The sequence below is a fragment of the Copadichromis virginalis genome, linkage group LG6 (assembly GCF_057382275.1).
Source record: "Copadichromis virginalis isolate Kocher_CV1m ecotype Utaka linkage group LG6, C_Virginalis_male_GT1.1, whole genome shotgun sequence".
Classification (NCBI taxonomy): Eukaryota; Metazoa; Chordata; class Actinopteri; order Cichliformes; family Cichlidae; genus Copadichromis; species Copadichromis virginalis.
The window spans coordinates 11,824,352-11,846,602 of NC_140623.1; the positions used below are offsets into that span (position 1 = coordinate 11,824,352).

Consider the following 22,251-nt stretch of genomic DNA (forward strand, 5'->3'; position numbering starts at 1 on the left):
CAGACATTAAAGCTGAGCCAGAACTTCATGCTGAAGAGAAGGATTCTTTTAAAATGCATGGGGGAGCAAGCGAGTCAGATACCAAGGGCACAAAGATGAAGCAGGTCTGATCGGAAACCGTTTATTTCCAGGCCAGGGAGCACAAATAAAAACACCCTTAAAAGGTTCCCTCCTGCTCAACCGCGTCACTCCCTACGGAGAGAAGATCTACATGACCTTATCTGCGTATCTGGAGGTCAGCCGCTGCTCCGCCGTGTTGTACCTGTTTGTACGTGTTTTTAAGTCTCTTGATGTCATCGTGTCTAACACACACCCTTTATCTCCTCTCTGCAGCTGGACCATTGCATCCAGCCTGCCATTATCACCAAAGACATCTGCACGGTCTTTTACTCCCGAGACGCCAAGATTTACCCACCCCGTTCTCTCAAGAACCTCTTTGGGACTGGATACTCCAAAACTCCTGACTGGTAAATCTGGGCTGCTGCACTGTGGCCATCTCTGTTTCACAATCAAAGATATCTGCCCTGTTACAAAGTTTCCTTGTTCAAAACTTCTGCTTCATTATAGCAACCGAGTGACTGGGATCTACGAGCTGAGCTTGTGTAAGATGTCTGACACTGGAAGCCCAGGTGAGCGGCCATGAAACATGTTTAAAGAACGGCAGCTGTTTTATCATAATTCTGTGGAGAGCTTCATCCTAATGAGGGCTCATGTCCTGAGCAGGGATGCAGAGGAGGAGGAGGAAGGTGCTGGACACATCAGTGGCTTATGTGCGTGGAGAGGAGAACCTGGCCGGCTGGAGGCCCAGAGGAGATAGCCTCATCCTAGAGCACCAGTGGGAGCTGGAGAAGATGGAGCAGCTGCAGGAGGTGGGGCCTTAAAAGATTCATAAAGAAATAAATCTGTTTAATATCGTAGAGGGAAAAATGACTTTTCAGCTCAAAGACCAAAGTGCTATTCTAAAAAGTTTTTTCTTAGAGTACAGACTTTACATGACTAACCTCCCCTCTTCTCCCCACCTCACATTCGCCCCCATCTTTCGTCCAGGTGGAAAAGACCCGTCACCTTCTGGGAGAGGCGGCTCCCGTGGGAACAGCTCCCACCACCAAGTCCCTGAGTGAGTCTCTGTCCCCCAGCGTGGGCGTTCTTGTTGCTGCCTTCTTCCTTCTCTGCTCGGAGCTGATCGATCTTGTTCCTGTTGTGTTGTAGTGCCTGCGCCTTCTGACACACACCTTCAATACTGAATACAAGCAGCTGGTGAACAGCATCAGTGACTGCAAGGTGAGAAATAATACAAAGAAATAAAAAAATAGCCTTTCTGTGTCACATCAGGGAGTTCCTATATTGACGTCTACCTCATCCTGCTGTTGTTTCACTTCAGCTTTCTCTCATCTCACCGATCGGACGTGATCCATCCGTGACGAGCTTCAGCAGTGCCACCCTCACCCCTTCCTCTACCTGCCCCTCTCTCTCGGACTCGCGCTGTGGCTCCATGGGCCAGAAGTAAACATATTTTTAGGAACATTGACCTCGATCTGCAAACGGTTATTGACAGGTTATCTATTTGATTCTAACTTGGTGTGATTTGTGTTAAAGGACCCCTGAGAACAGCTCACGTGCCTCCAGTCCCTCCTGCTCAGACTGTGAAAACTTCCCGATGGTTCCCACTCTGGAGACCTCCTACCTTGCGCGGGCTGCAAAAGAACGAGTTCCTGAACTTGGTGCCTGATATTGAAGAAATGCGACCAGGGTGAGTAATGCCATATTAACCCAAATACTGTCACTATGACATGTGTCTCACAGACCAAATGTAAGTCGACACTCATGTTCTCTAGTTCAAGCAGAAATGATGTGGATCGATTCAAATTCCTGAGCCTGGATGATTTCAGCTGGAAACAAACCAACTCTGCTTCTTCCTCAGAAAAACAAGCGCTCTCTTAAAAAATAAATAAATGAATAAAATCTCTTCTTTTCAGATCTGTTGTGTCCAAGAAGGGTTTTCTAAGCTTCGTGGAGCCTCGCTCTAACTCATGGGGGAAGCATTTTGTGGTTGTTCGCCGGCCCTACGACTTCATCTACAACAGCGACCAGGACCCCGTGGAGCGAGGCGTCCTCAACCTCTCCACAGCACAGGTGGAATACAGCGAAGACCAGCAAGCCATGCTTAAGGTTTGAGGCAGGATAGAGAAAGGCTGGATGTAACACGTTTGTCTTTAATGAGAATTCATTCAAATTGTTTTGGTGCACGTTGATTGATGAAATGGCAAATGGACTGGGATTTATCATTTGAATGAACATGAATATAATGTGATGTTTTCTTTTCAGACGCCCAACACATTTGCAGTGTGCACAAAACATGGAGGCATCCTCCTGCAGGCCACCAACGAGAACGACATGAACGACTGGCTGTACGCTTTTAATCCTCTGCTAGCAGGAACGATAAGGTACACACACACAGACACACACGCTCCTCTCACACCACAGTCAAACGTGCAGCTTCTGCACCCTTCAAAAACATTCCCTTCTTCTCACAACGTAAAAATCTCCCTGCAGATCTAAGCTGGCGAGGCGGCGCAGCCTTCCTCCAGCAACCCCGCTGCCAGCTCAGCTTTCCTCCTCTCTATTCCCTCCCCTCAGCTTTTTGTGTTTTCGTTTCGATGACAATGTTTGGGTCTAATTTTGTTCCGCTTGGTTGTCATTCCCAAACTCGCCTAACTAAGTAGCATGTTGTAGTAGTCTGCTTGTGTGTGCACGACTCTTTAGAAACTTTCCGTTTGCCAATCATCTGTACAAAAAAAATGTCTCTATCAGTGCTATTTGTCTCCTGAAATGAGTTTCATTCTATTTTGGGGGGTTTTTGCTGTTGGTTTTTTAATAAATTAACATGCTCGCATGATACCTGCAGCAGTCCTCAGGAGAAGACCAGGTTTGCTCAGTTTAAAACAAAAAAACAAAAATGAACCAAATCAGCCAGCTTACATTTGAAACCATGAAGGAAAAATGACGTGTTAGTTTATGCTCTGTGTTACGACCTGGCTCTGCTAGGCGACAGTGGACGTAACATAAACGAGCCCAGAGACTAGGGGGTTAGATAAAAAGAAAAACATAAGGTTTATTAACACAACTGAAAACCGTTAGTGAAACAACTCACTAGGCAATAGAGTGATTTTAAACAAACATAACAACTCCAGTAACACCAATAACACCAGTAGAACACTACTCATCTAAACATCTCACAGGAGGCAACTCAAAACAAAGGCTCACATGGCAGCAGTGCAAAGGCAGGAGGGACCGTCTCCACAGTCTGTTCAAATCAACAAGTCCCTCCACGAATGAAGAATCCTCAGCCTTTTATCTTCTCAGGTGATTGCAGGCAGCTGTGTCATTGGTCTGTCGTACTCAAGGCTCCCTCAGCAGCCTGGCACGCTCTGACCTGCATGAAGGTGGGGCGGGCATAGGTCCGGGCCAGCCAATCCCCCGTGAGTCCTGGAACACGTTGATTTCCATAGAGGAAGGCGGGGCCACCCCTCTCCTTAAAGTACCACCTATGTTGGGCAGAAGCAGACATTAAAGAGTGTGAACAAAAACAAAGAACAAACACAGCAAAACATGTTTACAAGCGGGACAGACCATCAGCTAAAACATTTTCAGACCCCTTCTTATGGTGAATACTTAAGTTGTATTCCTGCAACAACAGAGCCCAGCGCATAAGGCGCTGGTTATGATTAAACATGCGAGTAAGGAACACAAGTGGGTTGTGGTCGGTGTACACAACAAGAGGTAACATGCTGGACCCCAGGTATACGTGAAAGTGCTGAAGAGCCAACAACAAAGTCAGGGTCTCCTTTTCAATGGTGGAGTAGTTTAACTGATTTTTATTGAACTTGCGGGAAAAGTAACAAACGGGGTGGTTCAAACCCTGCAAGTCTTCTTGCAACAGCACTGCCCCAGCCCCGACAGCACTGGCATCAACCTCCAGTTTGAATGGTCGTGTCAAATCAGGTGCAGCTAACACAGGAGTGTGGCAGAGGAGGACTTTCGCACTCTCAAAAGCATCTTGACACTCACTTGACCATATAAACTCAACTTTTGGGCTGAGTAGGTCAGTCAATGGCTTGACTACTGAGGAGAAATTTTTACAAAGGTTTCTGTAGTAGCCCACCATCCCTAGAAACCTACGCAACTCACGCCTGGTGGTAGGTGTGGGAAACTCTTTAATCACTGCCACTTTGGCATCTATGGGCCGGACCTGTCCACGTCCCACCTCCCTGCCTAAGTACATCACTATAGCTTTGGCAAACTCACACTTAGCTAAGTTGAGAGTTAGAGTAGCTTGAGCCAAACGGTGAAATACCTGGTGTAACGTTTCCAAATGATCTTGCCATGTTTCAGTATAAATTACTAGATCATCTACGTAGGCACTGCAGTTGGACAGGCCACGGAGGACTTTATTTACCAGCCTCTGGAAGGTGGCAGGAGCGTTACACATGCTGAAAGCCATGACTGCGTATTGTAGAAAATCATCAGGTGTAACAAAGGCAGAGATGTTAGAGGCACGTTCAGTTAAAGGGACCTGCCAGTAACCATTAAGAAGATCTAATTTAGTGACATACTGAGCAGTCCAATACTGTCCACACAATCCTCAACTCTTGGGAGAGGATGTGAGTCAGCCACAGTCACAGAGTTCACCTTCCGGAAGTCTGTAATAAAACGGGGCGAGCCATCTGGCTTAGATTCCACTATACAAGGCGAGCTCCAGGGGCTTTGACTGGGCTTCGCTAAGCCATGTTGCAGCAGATAGTCAGCCTCCTGTTTCATGAGCAAGCGCTTATGGGGGCTGGCTCGATAAGGATGCTGCTTAATAGGTTTAGCTCCCTGGACATCAATATCATGCTCTAGCACCGTAGTGCAAGTTGGCACATCCCCGAGTAAACAGGTGTATTCCTTAACCAAGACAGTAACACAGAGACAGAGGGGTCAGAGTCAGGAGCTGTGATAAGAGGCCTGGTGGTGCCGACTTTTTCAATAAAAGGTGATCATCATGTCTGGCGATTATACCTCAGCAGAGACTTTGTTTGGTGAATGAAACAGGTCAGAAATAATAGAAACAGAAACAAACTTCAGAGTGACAGACGAGCAACCACACACAGCAGCGCCATCTTGTTACCAGTCAGGTGTGAAGAGCAGTTAGACCAAAGGTTCATTCAAGACTTTTTATGTGAAGGGAAGGATTTTAAACTGGATTCTGGATTTATCAGAAAATCAGTTCAGCTCGATCTGTTTCAGGATGGCTGAGTGGTCTAAGGTGCTGTGTTTAGTGCTCACTCTCCCCTGGAGGTGTGGGTTTGAATCCCACTCTTAGCAGTTTCTGCTTCATTGTCTTTCTCGGTGTTCACATCTCCTCATTCCTGAAATGGTCTGCTCACATTCACGTCCAGTCCAAAAAGGCTAGGCAAGCGCCTGTACCGTCTCCGACAACTCAGGAAGTTAGCAGGTTTTTCCAGTGGTCCTCAGAACTTTCTATTCAGGCGCTGTGGAGAGCATCCTCACACAGAACATCACTTCCTGGTGTGGGAATAACTGTGTCCAGGATTGAGAAGCAGAGTGATCCGTGCGTCAGAACGCTGCTGTGTTACAAATGCAAATACAGTATGATCCACAAATATAACTTCCCTACAGGACATTTACACCAGGAGATGTTGGTCCAGAGCATCTCAGATATTAAAGGACTGGTCCCATCCCAGTAACAAAATGTTTCGACTTCTGCAATCAGGCAGAAGGTTCCACACCATCGGGGCCAAAACAGACACTCGAGGAGGAGCTTCTCTCCTCAGGCCGTACGAGTCCTAAACCAGAACACGCCCCCACTCCCCTCATAGCATCAATAAGTGACTGAAACAGGACCTTATATCAATCTGTTCACACTACCCTGGTCGCATTACTGTTTACACTTCTCTGGTCACTCAGTTGAATTACTCTGTTTATATTACTCTGGTCACTTGTTTACTTGCACAGCTCTGTCAATACGTTGCTGTGCTAATATGGCACAAGACACTTTAACACTCCATTTGCACAAAGTACATTTTCAGATTTTTGATTTAAAATTTCCAGACTTTTAAAATCTATTTACTTATTGTATATAATGTCTTTTTTTGTACAGTCAAAGGAGCAGTTCAGGAGACATTTCACTGTTTGTTTTGTAATTTAATGACTATGCATGTGACAAATAAAAAATCTTCAGTCTTGAACGTTATGCTCTCTCTTTCTAGGCCCTGCCAGTACTCTCGCTCCAGCATTTTGGATCAGCTGAAGGCTTTTGAGGGAGTTTTTATGACATCTGAAAATAGCAAATTACAGTTTCCCAGGACTTGCATGAACAGTTCAACAGCAAAGCCCCAAAAACCAAACAGGCTCATCAGGGATTTGAACCCAGGACCGCTTACACCCAAAGTGAAAAGGGAAAAGCTTCCTTAGGCATTTTCCAGGTCACAGCAGAGGTGTGCTTGCAGGCGGAGGAGGAGTGAGGTGCTGAGGCTGCTCCTGCTGCCCTCCAGCGAAGCCCAGGTGGCTGCTCTCAAACCTGCCCACAGCAAAGAGGAGCAGCTTCAATTACATGTTTCTTAGATTGTCACAAATAAGCTTTCGTCTAATTTTCAGATGATCACTTTTAATTTTAAATTAAGAACCAATTTAGGTGGGTTATTTAGAGCTTCCAATGAGGTGCATGTGTTTAGATCATGGCGGACAAAAAAAGAGTACCTGAAGAAAAACCCTGCAACATGGAGCATGCACCCACCTGCAATCAACACAGTGGCATGAGCATATAGTCATACAGATGAGCATGACAGCATCAAGCTTCATAACCAGAAACCTTACACCACAAATTAAGTCACATTTTGACCCTAAAATCTGAATTTTGCAGTTAAAATCATCACATAATTTTCATCTGTAATATTTTATTTCACTTGGTACATAAGTTACATGTGTGCATAATGCACTGAAAGAGATTCCTTCGTGGTACTGAAGTACTAATGTTTACTGATGTTTATTTTTGGCCCTTTTGTGTATCAGTAAAACTGATGTGCGTTCTTCCACATGCATATTGTTAAAGTCGTGTGAGAGAGTTACACATTTATAATATATGATACATAACTGTGTATTGTAGTAGTTCTGTGTACAAGTTTGAATTGAATTCTCTTATTTAATCTAAAATAAAACTCTGTGTTATCTTGAATAACAAATAATTACCTTAGAAAAAGTTTTTGGAGAATTTAAATGGTAAACAATAAGAACAAGGCCAACAACATCCTTCATATCAGATCTGTTAGCTGTCCCTGTATGAGGGACTATGGGAACATGTGTGCAGCTGCAGAGATTCTTTCAAATGGAGCCTAAACAGCATGTGGCAGCTGAGAGGCTCTATAGACAACACGTGGGCTCGTCCAGGATTTGAACCCGGGACCTCTCACACCCAAAGTGAGAATCATACCCCTAGACCAACGAGCCACACAAACAGTCCAGCAAGTCTTTTTTTCACAAAGTCACACATCAGAGCAACTAGATGAAGAAGAATGTGTGAAAGATTGTCTTGAACGCTCAGAGAATCATCTGTTTGTGTGCTTGATTCTAGATTTTATTCTAGGATTAATTCAGTAGAGATTTATTGGACATACTATAAGGACACATTCTATTTAACTTGAATTCTCAACAACAACAATGAGGGCTGGCCCTAAATAAATAAAGTTAAAATAAATCATATCATACTAACTGCTCTGTGTGTACTTTTTAAAAGAATCTTCTATCATTTGAATATAGCAGACATGCTTTATAAAAGCCTAGTATATATTATTTTCTTTCTTCCCTTAAACTGAAAGAATTACAAGTATGTAACTAGTATAGCAAGTTGAGAGTCATACTGTACCAAAAGAAAACAAACCTCTTCTGCCAAAGAGGAGGAGTGTAGAGATTAGAATATTATTTTACTGTTACTATTCATAACATTATCATTACTGTTGCATTACGTATCATTTATCATTATCATTTCATTAGAGCATTTATTGAAACTGTTGATGTTACATTAAAGTTTGTATTTCAGGTGTGAGCATAATTACATAATAATCTTTCATTGCAGGTGCAACTGTAACCATGTTATCCATATTGCATTTTGTGCTAATTAAAGAGTTGAAGCTCGGTCAAGTTAATTAATGGTCTGAAGCTTCGGTCAGCGCGACGTCTGGCCGATCAATAGGAAGTTAAGGTGACCTGGAGCCATGAAAGAATTGCATACATGCTTACAATACAATACACTACATATAACCTGTAAACAGAATAGAGGCCTGTGTGTGTTCAGCAGCCTGCTGCATTGGAGTTTGCCTAGTAACAGATGACTCGAACGGAGTCAGGAAGTATACTTCTAAGATGTCTTTGTTTGTCGAGTGAGGTCATGCACTGAGGTCAAGACACATAGTCTGCCTGAACACACATACACAGTATATAGACTTGTTTTGCTCGAAACTGCAAAGTTGTTTTACCTGCATACGTGACAGTTTAGTTCCACAAATAAGTGAAGTGCAGTAAGTGAAATAACAGGAAGCATCTGGCGGTGGCGGAGGAACAGAGGAAGGAACTGTTCTTTTTTAGAATATGTCCAAGGTCGGAATTACTGGAACTGATGCATGTTTCTTATCTGCTTTGACGCATGATGCTTGTCATCGACTATGTTATATATATGACTGCTCGTTTACTGTTCTGGGGAGATCGAGGCTGATGTTTTGCAGAGCTCATCTTTCCCACACACGTGTGTGCTTTAATAAAATCATTGTTTTGACGCACAATGGACCTCCAGTCGTTTGTCTCTTACCTCAAATACGAAATCAGGACACTTCTTAAACACTAATAAAAATATATAACATAATTCACAATCCACTTATGACACGTTTTATGAAGTGTCAAACTGAAAGAAAAGCGTGTTTTGTCATGGTATGTCATAACAATAGCTGATGGGCTTCTATTCCTATAAAGCAGACTAGACAAACAGAAACCATCTGTCACGGTCCCCGTGTCTCTCTGGTTGGCCCACGCTCGCTACAGGTTTTGTTGTTGTTAGTTTTGGTTTTTTTTGTCTCTCCTCCTCCTCTCTGCCTGGGTGGAGCTTATTACGGGCTCTCACTCTTGGTCCACGCACCCCTGTGGATGGTGTCCACCTGCGGCTGATCCGGCTGATTTCCCCAGCTGCTATTTAAGGCAGTGGCACAGAGCAGCTCACCGCTGGAACGTCGAACCACCTGAGTTCGTGCTCGCGGCATATTCAAAGAAGGATCGCTTACACGTGTTTTATGTTGTGGAACTAACCTTGACCTTCTGTCTGTAGATTCTGGACCGAATTACCGGACCTGTCCAAGTGGGGCAGTGTGTGGAGTGTTGGAGCGAGTGCGGCTGAAGAGGAGTGCGTGTGTGCGGAGGAACGGTGGCGGTGACTGAGTGGAAGAGGAAGCGTGTGTGTGGATTCCCCCCCCCCCCTTCTCTCCCTGGAGCCCTGGACCCCCTCCCAACTCACTGTACATATATTTTGCACTAAGGTGATCCCTATTGTAAATAAATCCCCTTTTTGTTTCGTTGAAAGAACTGTCTGCGCTTGGGTCCGTTCAGTAGCCATGACACCATCCATCCATCCATTCGCTTCAGCTTATCCTGTTCAGAGTCGCGGGGGCGCTGGAGCCTATCCCAGCTATCATAGGGTGAGAGGCGGGGTACACCCTGGACAGAAACACTTTGTTGAAAACAAAAGTGAAAGGGCGACTCACATCTGACTGTGTTCCCTGTGGGTTGAGTCACTTTGTATATAAAGCATTTGCAGCATTTTTAAAAATCTATTGTTCCAAATTTCTCTGTTTTCTCAACTTTTTCTCAAGCTGAGCACTTGGTCCACTTTTACAAGCGATGGCAGCAGCAGCAGCCTTTTCCAGAGGTTTTAGTTTTAGTTTTATGTGCAATAAACATTCATTGTGTCATTTATTAATTCATCCTTTTTTTATTTTCACTTTTTAAAAATCCACTACATGTTGTGTTGTGTTTAGTTGTGTTTAGTGCCGATGTGGGACAGTTTCCAATTCCATTGTACTATTGTACCAAATATGAATGTGCAATGACAATAACGAGTTATTCTTATCTTATCTTATCTTATATCTGATCTCAGATGCACTCCCTGATGTACCCACAGTGTCTGTGCATTTAGGATACACAGACAGCTAGTATAAATCCATGCACGCACATGCATATTCTGAATATAGTCTCTGTTTCGTTTTGTTCACTGTGGAAGGTCTTTCAAGGTCACAGTAGTTCATGTAAAAGAAGCTGATATTTTCATGTAAGCAGAACGTGACTTTTTGGAATTCAAATGAAAGAGGTGCTTTGACTCAAAACATATTGCAGGCAGATTTTCATGCAACATCTCTTAAACTTAGAAAGTTCTCTTTGTACATTTCTTTACAAATCTTTATTTCCTTAAATCCTTATTGATACTTTCTCATGTGTTTCAGAAACTTTGATGGCAGCGGCACAGTTGACCATGAGTGGTGTCACAACTACCGAAGGCTTAGTTAGGATTTTGCTGTGTCTGCTCCATCTTTCAAGTTCACTGATAAACAAGGGCGAACTGGTAAACTGACTGTTAACTTTCTTTTTGTTGTTGTTGTTTTAATAAAGAATGTAACTTTTAATTAACCACCTTTACCATTAAATCATGACCGTCCGATCACTGGTTAAGCTTTTCTCCTTACTTTTAAAATGCTCATTTTGTCCCAGTTACATGTTTCGCACGCATGTTTGTTGACGTTCTTTCTGGTTTTGCAGGAGGAGCTGAAAGGAAACGTTGAAAAATTACAAAAGGAAACAGCAAGAAGGAAGGTGAGTCTGTCAATGACATGGATGTTGACAGACTCCAAACAGAAAAACATGCTTTGCTATGACAACTAAAACAAAAAAACAATTTCCCATCATACAAAAGTCTGTTTGCACTCTTTACACTACATACTTTTGTATATTTTGTTACATTAATTTGGTTTATTTTTGTCCTCCAGGCTGAAAATAATTTAGACAAAGCCTATGTTCCTGCTGTCCTTGATGATGTTAAACGTCTCATGGATCCTTTGTACGAACTTTTGAAGTCAGTGAAACGTTTTACATCACTGCTTACACCAGTGCTGGATTTAATGGATGACCTACAGACTTTCGTGGGAGCCGGCAAGGAGTACATGAATAAGTACTTTGAGACAACAGCTGCAGAAATCAATCACAATGAAGTGAACCTACGCAGAGTTATGGCAACACTAACACAACTAGAAAAGAATAAAGATGAACTGTAGCATATTAGTCAGCGTCTGTCTCTGGTAAATGTTCTGTGAAACATCTCTTTCATACTGCGCTGCTTCTAAATCAAAGCTAACTGTACACTTGATTTATAAACTTTGATGAGAAAAAAATCTTTTCTTTCTTTCTTTCTTTCTTTTCTTTGTTATATCAGGTCTAATGCGAACACAAAACACAAAGCTGAGATTTTCTCTGTTTAGAAATCACATTAAATCTGACAGTTGTTAATGATTCATATGTAGAAACACTTTCATGTGAATAAAAACATTCAAACTGTTATTATTGCAAATTGTGACGTTTGTAAGAATAGAAGCGGTGGCTGATTGTTCTCTAGTGTTTGTGTGTGGATCAGTGTTGTTCAAGTTACTTGGAAAAAAGTAATTAGTTACTTATTACTGATTACTTCTCAAAAAATGTTATACCGTTACATTACTGATTACTTAATTTCAAAAGTAATTATTTACTTATTACTTAGTTACTTTTTGGTACACACCTGAATACTTAATAAAGCAATAGACCTTTCAGCCCAGTTCTATTTTTATGCATAATCCATCATATAAAAATTCAGTCAAATGGAAAAGTCTCTTTTTAAAAATTGTTTTATTATTTTTAATCTCTTAATTTTAGGGAAATCGCATCAAGCAAAAATGTAATTCTATACAACAGTTTTTAAAAAAAAACTATGTGAAAAAATCTATTTTCACCTGTTTAGCAGGAGTGGGGCCGGTGGTCATATCAGTGGGGGATCTGGTGGTTTCTCTGTGAATTTCCGTTCCCATGGTAGCGTGCTAGGTGCTTGTTCAGATTTGAAGTGTAATTTTTCGCAGAGTGTACAACGGACGCTAATGTTTTTGCCACTTTTTACAGAATAACACTTGAAGTAATATAAGTACTTCCACGCTTTTAACGCTGCATGGTCGTACTCTCTCCTGCACTCCATATTACCCATTGTTGATCTACGCACGTCTGCTGTTGCCACGTATATGAACACGCATGATCAGCACAGCGCACCAGGTAGAATCCAGTTTTCAGGCCCCTCTTCTGTGGAATCAGCTTCCAGTTTGGATTCAGGAGACAGACACTATCTCTACTTTTAAGATTAGGCTTAAAACTTTCCTCTTTGGTAAAGCATATAGTTAGGGCTGGACCAGGTGACCCTGAATCCTCCCTTAGTTATGCTGCAATAGACGTAGGCTGCCGGGGATTCCCATGATGCATTGAGTTTTTCCTTTCCAGTCACCTTTCTCACTCACTATGTATTAATAGACATCTCTGCATTGAATCATATAGCAGCCAATCCTAAATGGGCCTGAAAAATAAAAATATGTTAAAGACACAAGTGATCAAAGTAGAAGTACCCATCACATAATATAATAAGAATAGAAGAATTGGCCTGCTATTTACAGCAACATACTGCTGTGATGGTTTTATTAATAGCATGAAACCAAACAGTAAAACCCAGAGATAGTGCTGCTTAATACTGAATAGAAATTAGACTGGAAGAACTGGAAACAGAAAATAATGTGGACGGTGGACAATCCGGTAATAATGTCTCAACTGAACACAACACAACTGATCCCCAAGGATTTACAGTGGAGATCATTTAAAGTTACATTATGCTTACCTTGTGTCTGCTTCTCCACCCAGCTGTTGATGTGGACCCTGGCCTCCTCTGCATTTCCTTTGAAGTCCACAGACTCGAGCTCAGCGTTGTAATGCTTTTTGGTGCCTTTTAAAAATTCCTGGAATTGTGAAAATAAGTCACTCGAAACAAATTCAACAAACTACGGAGACTTCAATCAAGTTCAGTCACTGTGTTAAAACATTTTCAGTCCTTTGGATGCAGTTGAAGCTTGAACTAACCAGTCAGCCTTTGTCTAATAAAAGATTAAAGCAAATAGCTTGTTGGATGCCAATTTAAGTAGCCAGCATAGAAAAATACACAGATTGTGGGTAAGCTGGTTTGTAACGTTTCGGTTCAGATGGCAGCAGTTTTTGCTGACAAATGTAAGTTTTAGTATTTCTAAGTATTAATAAATTACTGTTTTACTTCTTTATATATTTCTTTATACTATTTGCAAATATTTTAAAAGTTTAATCTGCTGCGATGACTGGAACACAAAGGAGAGAAATGGTGCCTTGTCTCTTGTTATGAACTGTAAATAGCTAAGTGCTTAGAGCAGCTGGTCCTAGCACACTTCAAATCCTGTCTCCCCCCCACCCTGGACCCCCACCAATTTGCATACCGCCAGAACAGGAGCACAGAGGATGCAGTCTCCATCGCACTGCACTCTGTCCTCTCACACCTGGACAACAACAACACCTACGCCAGAATGCTGTTTATAGACTTCAGTTCAGCATTCAATACAATCCACCCCTCACAACTCATCAGGAAACTGACAGACCTGAGCATCAGTTCCCTCATCTGCAAATGGTTACTGGACTTCCTGACCAACCGCCCCCAACATGTCCGGCTGGATAACCACTGCTCATCTACCATCACAATGAACACCGGTGTACCACAAGGCTGTGTGATGAGCCCTTTCCTCTACTCCCTCTTCACCCACGACTGCAGACCTGCTGATGGTTCCAACACCATCATTAAGTTTGCAGATGACACCACGGTGATTGGCCTCATCAGTGACAACGATGAGGCCGCCTACAGGGAGGAGGTGGATCGTCTGGCTGAGTGGTGCGACACAAACAACCTGCTGCTTAACACCGAGAAGACCAAGGAGCTCATCGTGGACTACAGGAGGAATGCTGACCCACATCCACCCATCCACATTAAGGGGACGGCTGTGGAGCGTGTGAGCAGCTTCAAGTTCCTGGGAGTCCACATCTCCGAGGATCTCACCTGGACGACCAACTGCTCCAAGCTGGTCAAGAAGGCTCACCAGCGCCTCTTCTTCTTGAGGACTCTGAGGAAGAACCACCTGTCCTCAGACATCCTGGTGAACTTCTATCGCTGCACCATCGAGAGCATCCTGACCAACTGTATAACAGTCTGGTACGGGAACTGCTCTGCCTCGGACCGGAAGGCGTTGCAGAGGGTCGTGAAAACTGCCCAGCGCATCGCCGGAGCACCACTTCCTGCCATAAAGGACATCTACAGGAAGCGGTGTCTGAAAAGGGCTGGGAAAATCATCAAAGACCCCAGTCACCCATCACATGGACTCTTCACCCTCCTGCCCTCTGGGAGGCGCCACAGGAGCCTCCGGACTAAGACCACCAGGTACCGGAACAGCTACTTCCCCACAGCTGTCAGACTCCTGAACTCTGCCTCCTGACATCTGACCCACGTTAAACTCATGCACTGAACATACACACCCCCACAATGGACAACTGTACCCTCAAACACACAATAATAACATGTAGTGAACCACCACTCACAACCACTAGCACTTTATATAGCCTCTGTAGAAACTATCTACACCCTCACTTATCTTAACTGCACTACTGTATAGCTCTGTGTAAATAATCATTCTGTACATTCAATAATCTTTAATCCTACAACTGTTTACAACTTGCATAGTTGCCGGGGATTCCCATGATGCATTGAGTTTTTCCTTTCCAGTCACCTTTCTCACTCACTATGCATTAATAGACCTCTCTGCATTGAATCATATCTGTTATTAACCTCTGTCTCTCTTCCACAGCATGTCTTTATCCTGTTTTCCTTCTCTCACCCCAACTGGTCGCAGAAGATGGCCCCGCCCCTCCCTGAGCCTGGTTCTGCTGGAGGTTTCTTCCTGTTAAAAGGGAGTTTTTACTTCCCACTGTCGCCAAAGTGCTTGCTCATAAGGGGTCATATGATTGTTGGGTTTTTCTCTGTATCTATGAAGCACCTTGAGGTGACTTTTGTTGTGATTTGGCGCTATATAAATAAAATTGAATTGAATTGAATTGAATTATCTGAGGAAGAAGTAGAGTTGGTTTGTTTCCAGCTGAAATCATCCAGGCTCAGGAATTTGAATCGATCCACATCATTTCTGCTTGAACTAGAGAACATGAGTGTCGACTTACATTTGGTCTGTGAGACACATGTCATAGTGACAGTATTTGGGTTAATATGGCATTACTCACCCTGGTCGCATTTCTTCAATATCAGGCACCAAGTTCAGGAACTCGTTCTTTTGCAGCCCGCGCAAGGTAGGAGGTCTCCAGAGTGGGAACCATCGGGAAGTTTTCACAGTCTGAGCAGGAGGGACTGGAGGCACGTGAGCTGTTCTCAGGGGTCCTTTAACACAAATCACACCAAGTTAGAATCAAATAGATAACCTGTCAATAACCGTTTGCAGATCGAGGTCAATGTTCCTAAAAATATGTTTACTTCTGGCCCATGGAGCCACAGCGGGAGTCCGAGAGAGGGGCAGGTAGAGGAAGGGGTGAGGGTGGCACTGCTGAAGCTCGTCACGGATGGATCACGTCCGATCGGTGAGATGAGAGAAAGCTGAAGTGAAACAACAGCAGGATGAGGTAGACGTCAATATAGGAACTCCCTGATGTGACACAGAAAGGCTATTTTTTTATTTCTTTGTATTATTTCTCACCTTGCAGTCACTGATGCTGTTCACCAGCTGCTTGTATTCAGTATTGAAGGTGTGTGTCAGAAGGCGCAGGCACTACAACACAACAGGAACAAGACCGATCAGCTCCGAGCAGAGAAGGAAGAAGGCAGCAACAAGAACGCCCACTAAGCCCACGTTTTTCTCACCTTGGTGGCCAGCTCCTTCTCACGCTTTCAAAGGTGGTGCTGGAGATCTGCGAGGAGACGGAGGTGGATGTGGACAGAGTGCCGGAGCTCACGCTGGGGGACAGAGACTCACTCAGGGACTTGGTGGTGGGAGCTGTTCCCACGGGAGCCGCCTCTCCCAGAAGGTGACGGGTCTTTTCCACCTGGACGAAAGATGGGGGCGAATGTGAGGTGGGGAGAAGAGGGGAGGTTAGTCATGTAAAGTCTGTACTCTAAGAAAAAACTTTTTAGAATAGCACTTTGGTCTTTGAGCTGAAAAGTCATTTTTCCCTCAATGATATTAAACAGATTTATTTCTTTATGAATCTTTTAAGGCCCCACCTCCTGCAGCTGCTCCATCTTCTCCAGCTCCCACTGGTGCTCTAGGATGAGGCTATCTCCTCTGGGCCTCCAGCCGGCCAGGTTCTCCTCTCCACGCACATAAGCCACTGATGTGTCCAGGACCTTCCTCCTCCTCCTCTGCATCCCTGCTCAGGACATGAGCCCTCATTAGGATGAAGCTCTCCACAGAATTATGATAAAACAGCTGCCGTTCTTTAAACATGTTTCATGGCCGCTCACCTGAGCTTCCAGTGTCAGACATCTTACACAAGCTCAGCTCGTAGATCCCAGTCACTCGGTTGTTATAATGAAGCAGAAGTTTTGAACAAGGAAACTTTGTAACGAAATGCCAACGACCGCCTGTCTGTTTTCAGGGCTGTATTTGAAGCCATGCTCCAATCAGGCAAAGTTTTAAGTGTTGCACATTTCGATGGGTTTCTTTCAGCTGACATAGTTTCCATTTGGGTCATGTGGTGTTAGATACCCCAGCGTGTGGTCATAGGGTGAAGAGCCCGGACGATTAGTGGGATTTTAGGTGTGGTGTAAAAATGACGCTGCAACTTTAAAAACGTTGTTGCTTTAAGGATTAACGTACAACCATACTTGGGCTGAGTTTGACACTGGTTCTCTTCAGTAATTAAAATAGCTTTAACACATGATAAGATCAAATGTCAGCTACACTGTGACAGTCGAGGGGCCACACTCAGATATATTTATTCGCTTGTTCTCTTTGTGTGATAAGAGTTTCCATCTGAATTTAACCCCTGTGTGGGGCTGATCTTTCATTTCATTTTATTTCAAGCTCAGATTCTTTGCCTTTGGCACATTTTCTGTGACGAGACTTCAAACCATTCCCACCGTCCTTATTAATCAACATGGTGAAGTGATTCTTCGCAAGGTGATGGGATAGGAAGAGTTTCAGAAAATGAGGCCTTTTGTCTTTATTGGAGAGGTCAGTGCAGACAGGACGGATGGGGGGAAGGCGAGGGGGGAATGACACACAGGAAACGGTGTTGGTCAGACCCAAAGACAGGCGTGGGCAGTGAGGACTCTCACCTTCAGACTCACTGTCTAATCAGTCTGACAGTGAGTCTGAAGACAGAGCAACCCAACACACGTTACTATGTTCATCATCATCATCATTGTTTATTTATATAGCACTTTAAAAACACACAAGGCTGACCAAACTGCTGAACAATAGAAACATAATAGATACCATAAGAATAATAAATACGATACAATAATAAACATAGCGAAAAACAATAAAATACAAGTCAGTCAACCACTGAGTCAAAAGCCAGTGAATAAAAATGCTTTTTCAATCTGGATTTAAAAACCAGCACTGATGTCGATTGCCTAATGTGAAGAGGAAGATTATTCCAAAGCTTAGGAGCCACGATAGAGAACGCTCGGTCTCCTCTCAGTTTCAGCCGTGATTTGGGGACTGAGAGCAACAGCTGCTCAGCTGACCGGAGCGAACGAGTGGGGACATAGGGCTTCAGCAGGTGCCAGACCATTTAAAGATTTAAAAACCAATAAAAGAACTTGAAAATGAATCCTAAATTCAATTGGAAGCCAGTGCAGGGAGGCCAAGAGTGATGTTATCACTAAGCAGGACATTAAATCAAATTAATGAGACACCAAAACAAGAGCTGGAGCCCAAGACAGCCATGAAGTCACAGTGTACACAAATACACAAGAAACACAGAAACCAGCTGGGTGGATGTGGCTCGGGAACCTTCTGTTACCTTGAACGTCGGTGTTTTGAACGCTGGCTGCTCCAGTCTGCTTGTATTTGTCCAAGATTTCCCCTCATATCTTGGTTATGGTTATTTTTTCTTTTATTAAACTGATCACACTCCTGTTCATGAATAGAAAAAAACCCCATCAGTGTATTTTCACTTAAACAAGCAGCTGTTTTTTTTGCATTAAAGTTATATAAAAATGTAACAGTGCAAATTCCTCGCTGACAGTTTAACCAAAAGGCATTTCCAGTGGAAAGTAGCCGACATATTCTCAGCATAACCATGTATAATATCCACAAAACCTGAGAAGGTTGGAGAGAAGGTAGGCGAACTCTGCTGGGATCTGCGTTTAACAAAGTGTCTAAAGACGAAACAAAGAAATCTTTCTGTAAATGTTCAGATGCACAGACTGGACTGAAAAAGAGTGAAAAAGCAGCTAACGTCCAAAAATAAGAAAACTTTGAAAGAACTCCAAAAGAACCTGGAGAACTTTTGCTCAAGAAACAGTTTTGTTTTTTTTAAATTACAAGGCAATCTGACAAAATGTCATCAAATGAGACTCAAGACTTCTGCAGGTCTCTGCCATGACTCAATTTTTTTTTCTTAACAGCAGAAACAATTGTTCCTTTTTTACTTTGTTTCTATTTTCTCTTCTTGTTTTTATCTGTTGAACAACAAACAACATTCATGCTGATTCACATAATATCCTGTCTCTAATCTCTGGGATTTCCTCGTAGCTCTTTGATGCAAAGAACATCCATCAAACGCTCCAGCTTGTGCTCAACATCATCGTGAACGGTGAAGGTACTCTGACGAGAAAATACTCAGTCGACCTTTTGGTTGATTTGTTAAAGAACCCCAAAATAGCTGATTACCTAACAAGGTATGCAGATAATTCACAGCTCTTTTCCTGAATAGCTGCTTTAAAACTCTGCTGAAAGCCTTTGTCCATTTCCAGGTATCCCCACTTCTCGGCATGTGTGTCTCAAGTGTTAGGACTGCTGCATTCGAAAGACCCAGACCCTGCAGCCAAGGTGAGAGACGACAAATATGATAACCCACACCAGCTGTGCTTAACTCTGTAAGTTCCCAGTATTCCCTGAAACCATCACGTGTGACACAGTTTACATCAGACGTGATGCAGCTGACCTCAACACTGACCTTCTTGTGGTAACAGAGACTTAAAAAAATAATAATAAAGCAACAAAGTGGGTCGCTCTTTGACAGTAAATTCCAGTGCGGTCCGCTCCAATCTCCTCAGGCTGACTCTCTTCTAGGCTCTCCTGACTGTTCCCTTTACATGTTGATGATGTGTCTTGTAAATCTGGATCCCTTTCCAGCAGGACGCTCCTCTTTTTCAGACAGTACCTCAGCTGCTCTCTCTCCTGACAGTCAGCTGTCCACCTCTGCATGGCCAGTCGAGCCAGCGCCGGCATTTGAGGCAGAGCTCGGAGCAGAGCGGGCAGCCAGGCTGAGCACGGAGCAGAGGTTGAAGGTCGCAAACTGACATCCACGTCTTCCAGAGAGCCCAGACCTCCTGCTGCAAACAGACTGCACCAACCGTTGTCTCCCACCAAGCTGTTGTAGGACAGATCCAGTGCACGGAGTGAGGAGAGACAGCCCCGTCTGCACACGGCAGCTGCACAGAGGAAGAGGACCCATTGATAACTGATCACTTTATGCCTGTTCACTTTACTGTTTTGTTCACAATGTTTCTGATGGAGACAAAAATAACACCGAATAGTTTCATTGTTTTGTTTTATACGACAGCTACAGATGCTGGCAGCATGAAATAAATGAAAGAAATATCAATTTCCTTCAGGCTTTACTTGTCTTAATATACATTTATGCAGCCTAATGATCCACTACAGACCAAAAAAGAAAAAGTATAATGTCATTGTGTGTTAGTTACCCAGATGTTGCATGTCATCAGTGGTGAGCTCGCAGCTGCAAAGACGGAGCTCGCTGATGACTGATGGCTGCAGAGCATCCAGCAGGAGCGCCAAGTGACCGCCAACCACTTTACACCAGGAAATATCCACCGTGCGCAGATAGGACACCGCCAGGGCTGATGCATAAACACAAAGTTTTCACCATTTCAGGCTAGAGGGTGGAAGAGGTATTCGGGGAGAATGACTTGAAGGAAAACTTCTATAAATAAACAAGTGTGTGTGTGTGTGTTACCCAGAGCAGTGAAGGACTCGTTGCTCATGTAGCAGCTGTTGAATGGCAGCCGCCTCATTTGTGTCGCAGGGAGGGCGGAGACCAGCAGGTGGACCACACCTCCCACTTCCTTATTGGATGACACATCAAGCTCGGTCAGTGCAGTGAGAGAGGGCAGCACCTGGACTGAAAAACAACGAGTCACATGACTGCTGCAGCGAGCATGCGATTAGTGTCCGGCGTTGGTGGTAGCAACTGACTCAGAGCCTCTAGATCATCTCGCGTGAGGCAACACAGGTGGAGGTCGAGTCTCTCCAGGTGTGTGACGTGAGCCAGGTGAAAGGTGAGGCGGCTCAGTCCACCAGCTAGAAGCAGCTTTACAGTATATTAATCAGAACAATGCTGCTCTCTAATGTATCTTGGTAAAGCGCAGAAAAATCTAATGTTTTATATGATACAGTGTGATTTCAGTAACATATCATAATGGAGGCTTCAGCAAGTACTTACGAAGGAAATCTTTCCTCTGCTCTTCAGTTAGTTCATCAAATACCTCCCAAAACATCTGTATGGTGGGGTGGCGGTCATGATATCTCCAACCATAACTTGTGTTCTGAAAACAGTGAAAATGACTGTTATAATCATAGAGTTTGTAAGGTCAGGCATACACTATGTTGCCAAAAGTATTCCCTAACACATCCAAATCATTCAATTAATGTGTTCCAATCACTTCCATGGACACAGGTGTATTAGATCAAGCACCTAGGCATGCAGACTACTTCTACAAACATGTGTGAAAGGACGAGTCGCTCTCAGGAACTGAATGAATTCCAGCATGGTAATGTGATAGGATGCACCAGTGCAACAAGTCCAGTCATGAAATTTCCTCGCTATTAAATATTCCATAGTTAGCTGTTAGTGATATTATAACAAAGTGGAAGTAATTGGAAATGACAGCGAGTCAGCTGATGCTAAGGCTCATAGTGCACTTAAGTCACCAATATCTGCAGTCTGCTGTTGTTACAGATGTCCAAACATCAGTGTCTGACACCACAAATGCACCTCTGGAAGAATAGTCAAAAAATTCCCATAAACACACCTAAACCTTGTGGAAAGCTTTCCCAGAAGAGTGGAAGCAGTTATAGCTGCGAAGGGTGGGCTGACTATTATATTATACTATCATACAAAAGTCTGGATTAAGACTGAGATGTGACACAAGTTCATATTTGTGTTAAAGCAGCCGACTGAATGCTTTTGGCAGTATGCAGTACACAGTTATTGTGCTACAGGACAGCTGTGAAACTACAGCCTGTGTCTGTTTGGCTGACTGTACCTGTTTGAACTTTTCCCAGTCATGCACGTCCTGGCCGACCAGCACTCCCTGCAGCTCCTCTGGTCGAAACAGCCTCACCAAATCCTGCTCACACACCAGGAAGAAGCCTCGCTTGAACTCCTGGAACAGACTCTCCACTGATGTGTTGAAGGCATGATTCACATAGGCCTCCACAAACTCCTTCCTGTTTAGGAGGGAAAATGTTAAATTAGCAAACATTTCACAGAGACAAAGGTGCTGCAGATGAACCTCACAAACACTTCATGTTTTATATTTACCTCATATTAAGACCTACTAAGGACCTGATTGTTTTTAATTATGTCCTGATACATAAAACCTGAGAGCTCACATAACTGCATATGCTCAGAATAGACAGCACACATGGATACAAATTACTGCCTTGCAGCAGCAATCTTCAGACCATCACTATGAGCTCCATACAAGGTTACACTGTTCCTGTTATTAACAGCAGGGGGCACTATCAGCCACAGACTGGGAGCCAGATATGCTCTGCTGGTGCCTCATTGTTACAAAGGAAAGACTCTATAGTGAGAAACAGCTGAGGGGGA

The 22,251-nt window shown here is 43.6% G+C and overlaps 4 protein-coding genes, 1 long non-coding RNA gene and 1 other non-coding gene across 7 annotated transcripts; 3 read left to right on the top strand and 3 right to left on the bottom strand.

Annotated features, from left to right (window-relative positions):
- The first annotated feature begins 15 nt into the window (after positions 1–15).
- Positions 16–1,729, top strand: LOC146707335 (kinesin-like protein KIF1B). Its single transcript, XM_085460754.1, has 8 exons — positions 16–235; positions 334–467; positions 568–629; positions 724–869; positions 1,048–1,137; positions 1,210–1,281; positions 1,382–1,503; positions 1,597–1,729. The coding sequence occupies exons 1-8, from the start codon at positions 212–214 to the stop codon at positions 1,727–1,729; spliced, it is 783 nt and encodes a 260-aa protein (XP_085316880.1). The 5' UTR covers positions 16–211.
- LOC146707336 (kinesin-like protein KIF1B) lies at positions 1,191–7,245 on the top strand. Its single transcript, XM_085458648.1, has 6 exons — positions 1,191–1,281; positions 1,382–1,503; positions 1,597–1,750; positions 1,977–2,169; positions 2,326–2,444; positions 6,270–7,245. Exons 3-6 carry the CDS (start codon positions 1,740–1,742, stop codon positions 6,472–6,474), a joined length of 528 nt encoding a protein of 175 aa, XP_085314774.1. The 5' UTR covers positions 1,191–1,281; positions 1,382–1,503; positions 1,597–1,739; the 3' UTR covers positions 6,475–7,245.
- A 189-nt stretch (positions 7,246–7,434) lies between these two features.
- trnap-ugg (transfer RNA proline (anticodon UGG)) lies at positions 7,435–7,506 on the bottom strand. The gene has a single exon. It is a non-coding gene; the product is annotated as a tRNA-Pro (tRNA).
- A 7,947-nt stretch (positions 7,507–15,453) lies between these two features.
- On the bottom strand, positions 15,454–17,505 carry LOC146707338 (kinesin-like protein KIF1B). Its single transcript, XM_085458660.1, has 6 exons — positions 16,685–17,505; positions 16,445–16,590; positions 16,085–16,266; positions 15,921–15,992; positions 15,701–15,820; positions 15,454–15,607 (listed from the first exon to the last, which is right to left on the bottom strand). Exons 1-4 carry the CDS (start codon positions 16,704–16,706, stop codon positions 15,977–15,979), a joined length of 366 nt encoding a protein of 121 aa, XP_085314786.1. The 5' UTR covers positions 16,707–17,505; the 3' UTR covers positions 15,454–15,607; positions 15,701–15,820; positions 15,921–15,976.
- Positions 16,253–17,988, top strand: LOC146707339 (uncharacterized). The gene is made up of 2 exons (XR_014920823.1): positions 16,253–16,312; positions 16,438–17,988. It is a non-coding gene; the product is annotated as an uncharacterized LOC146707339 (long non-coding RNA).
- LOC146707340 (leucine-rich repeat-containing protein 31-like) lies at positions 17,575–21,901 on the bottom strand. 2 transcript variants are annotated; one of them, XM_085458656.1, is made up of 7 exons: positions 21,683–21,901; positions 20,860–20,962; positions 20,613–20,717; positions 20,374–20,538; positions 20,102–20,257; positions 19,065–19,828; positions 17,575–18,305 (listed from the first exon to the last, which is right to left on the bottom strand). In XM_085458656.1, the coding sequence occupies exons 1-6, from the start codon at positions 21,899–21,901 to the stop codon at positions 19,371–19,373; spliced, it is 1,206 nt and encodes a 401-aa protein (XP_085314782.1). In that variant the 3' UTR covers positions 17,575–18,305; positions 19,065–19,370. The 2 variants fall into 2 exon arrangements, with proteins under 2 accessions (XP_085314782.1, XP_085314784.1); XM_085458658.1 differs by lacking the exon at positions 20,613–20,717.
- Positions 21,902–22,251: the final 350 nt, after the last annotated feature.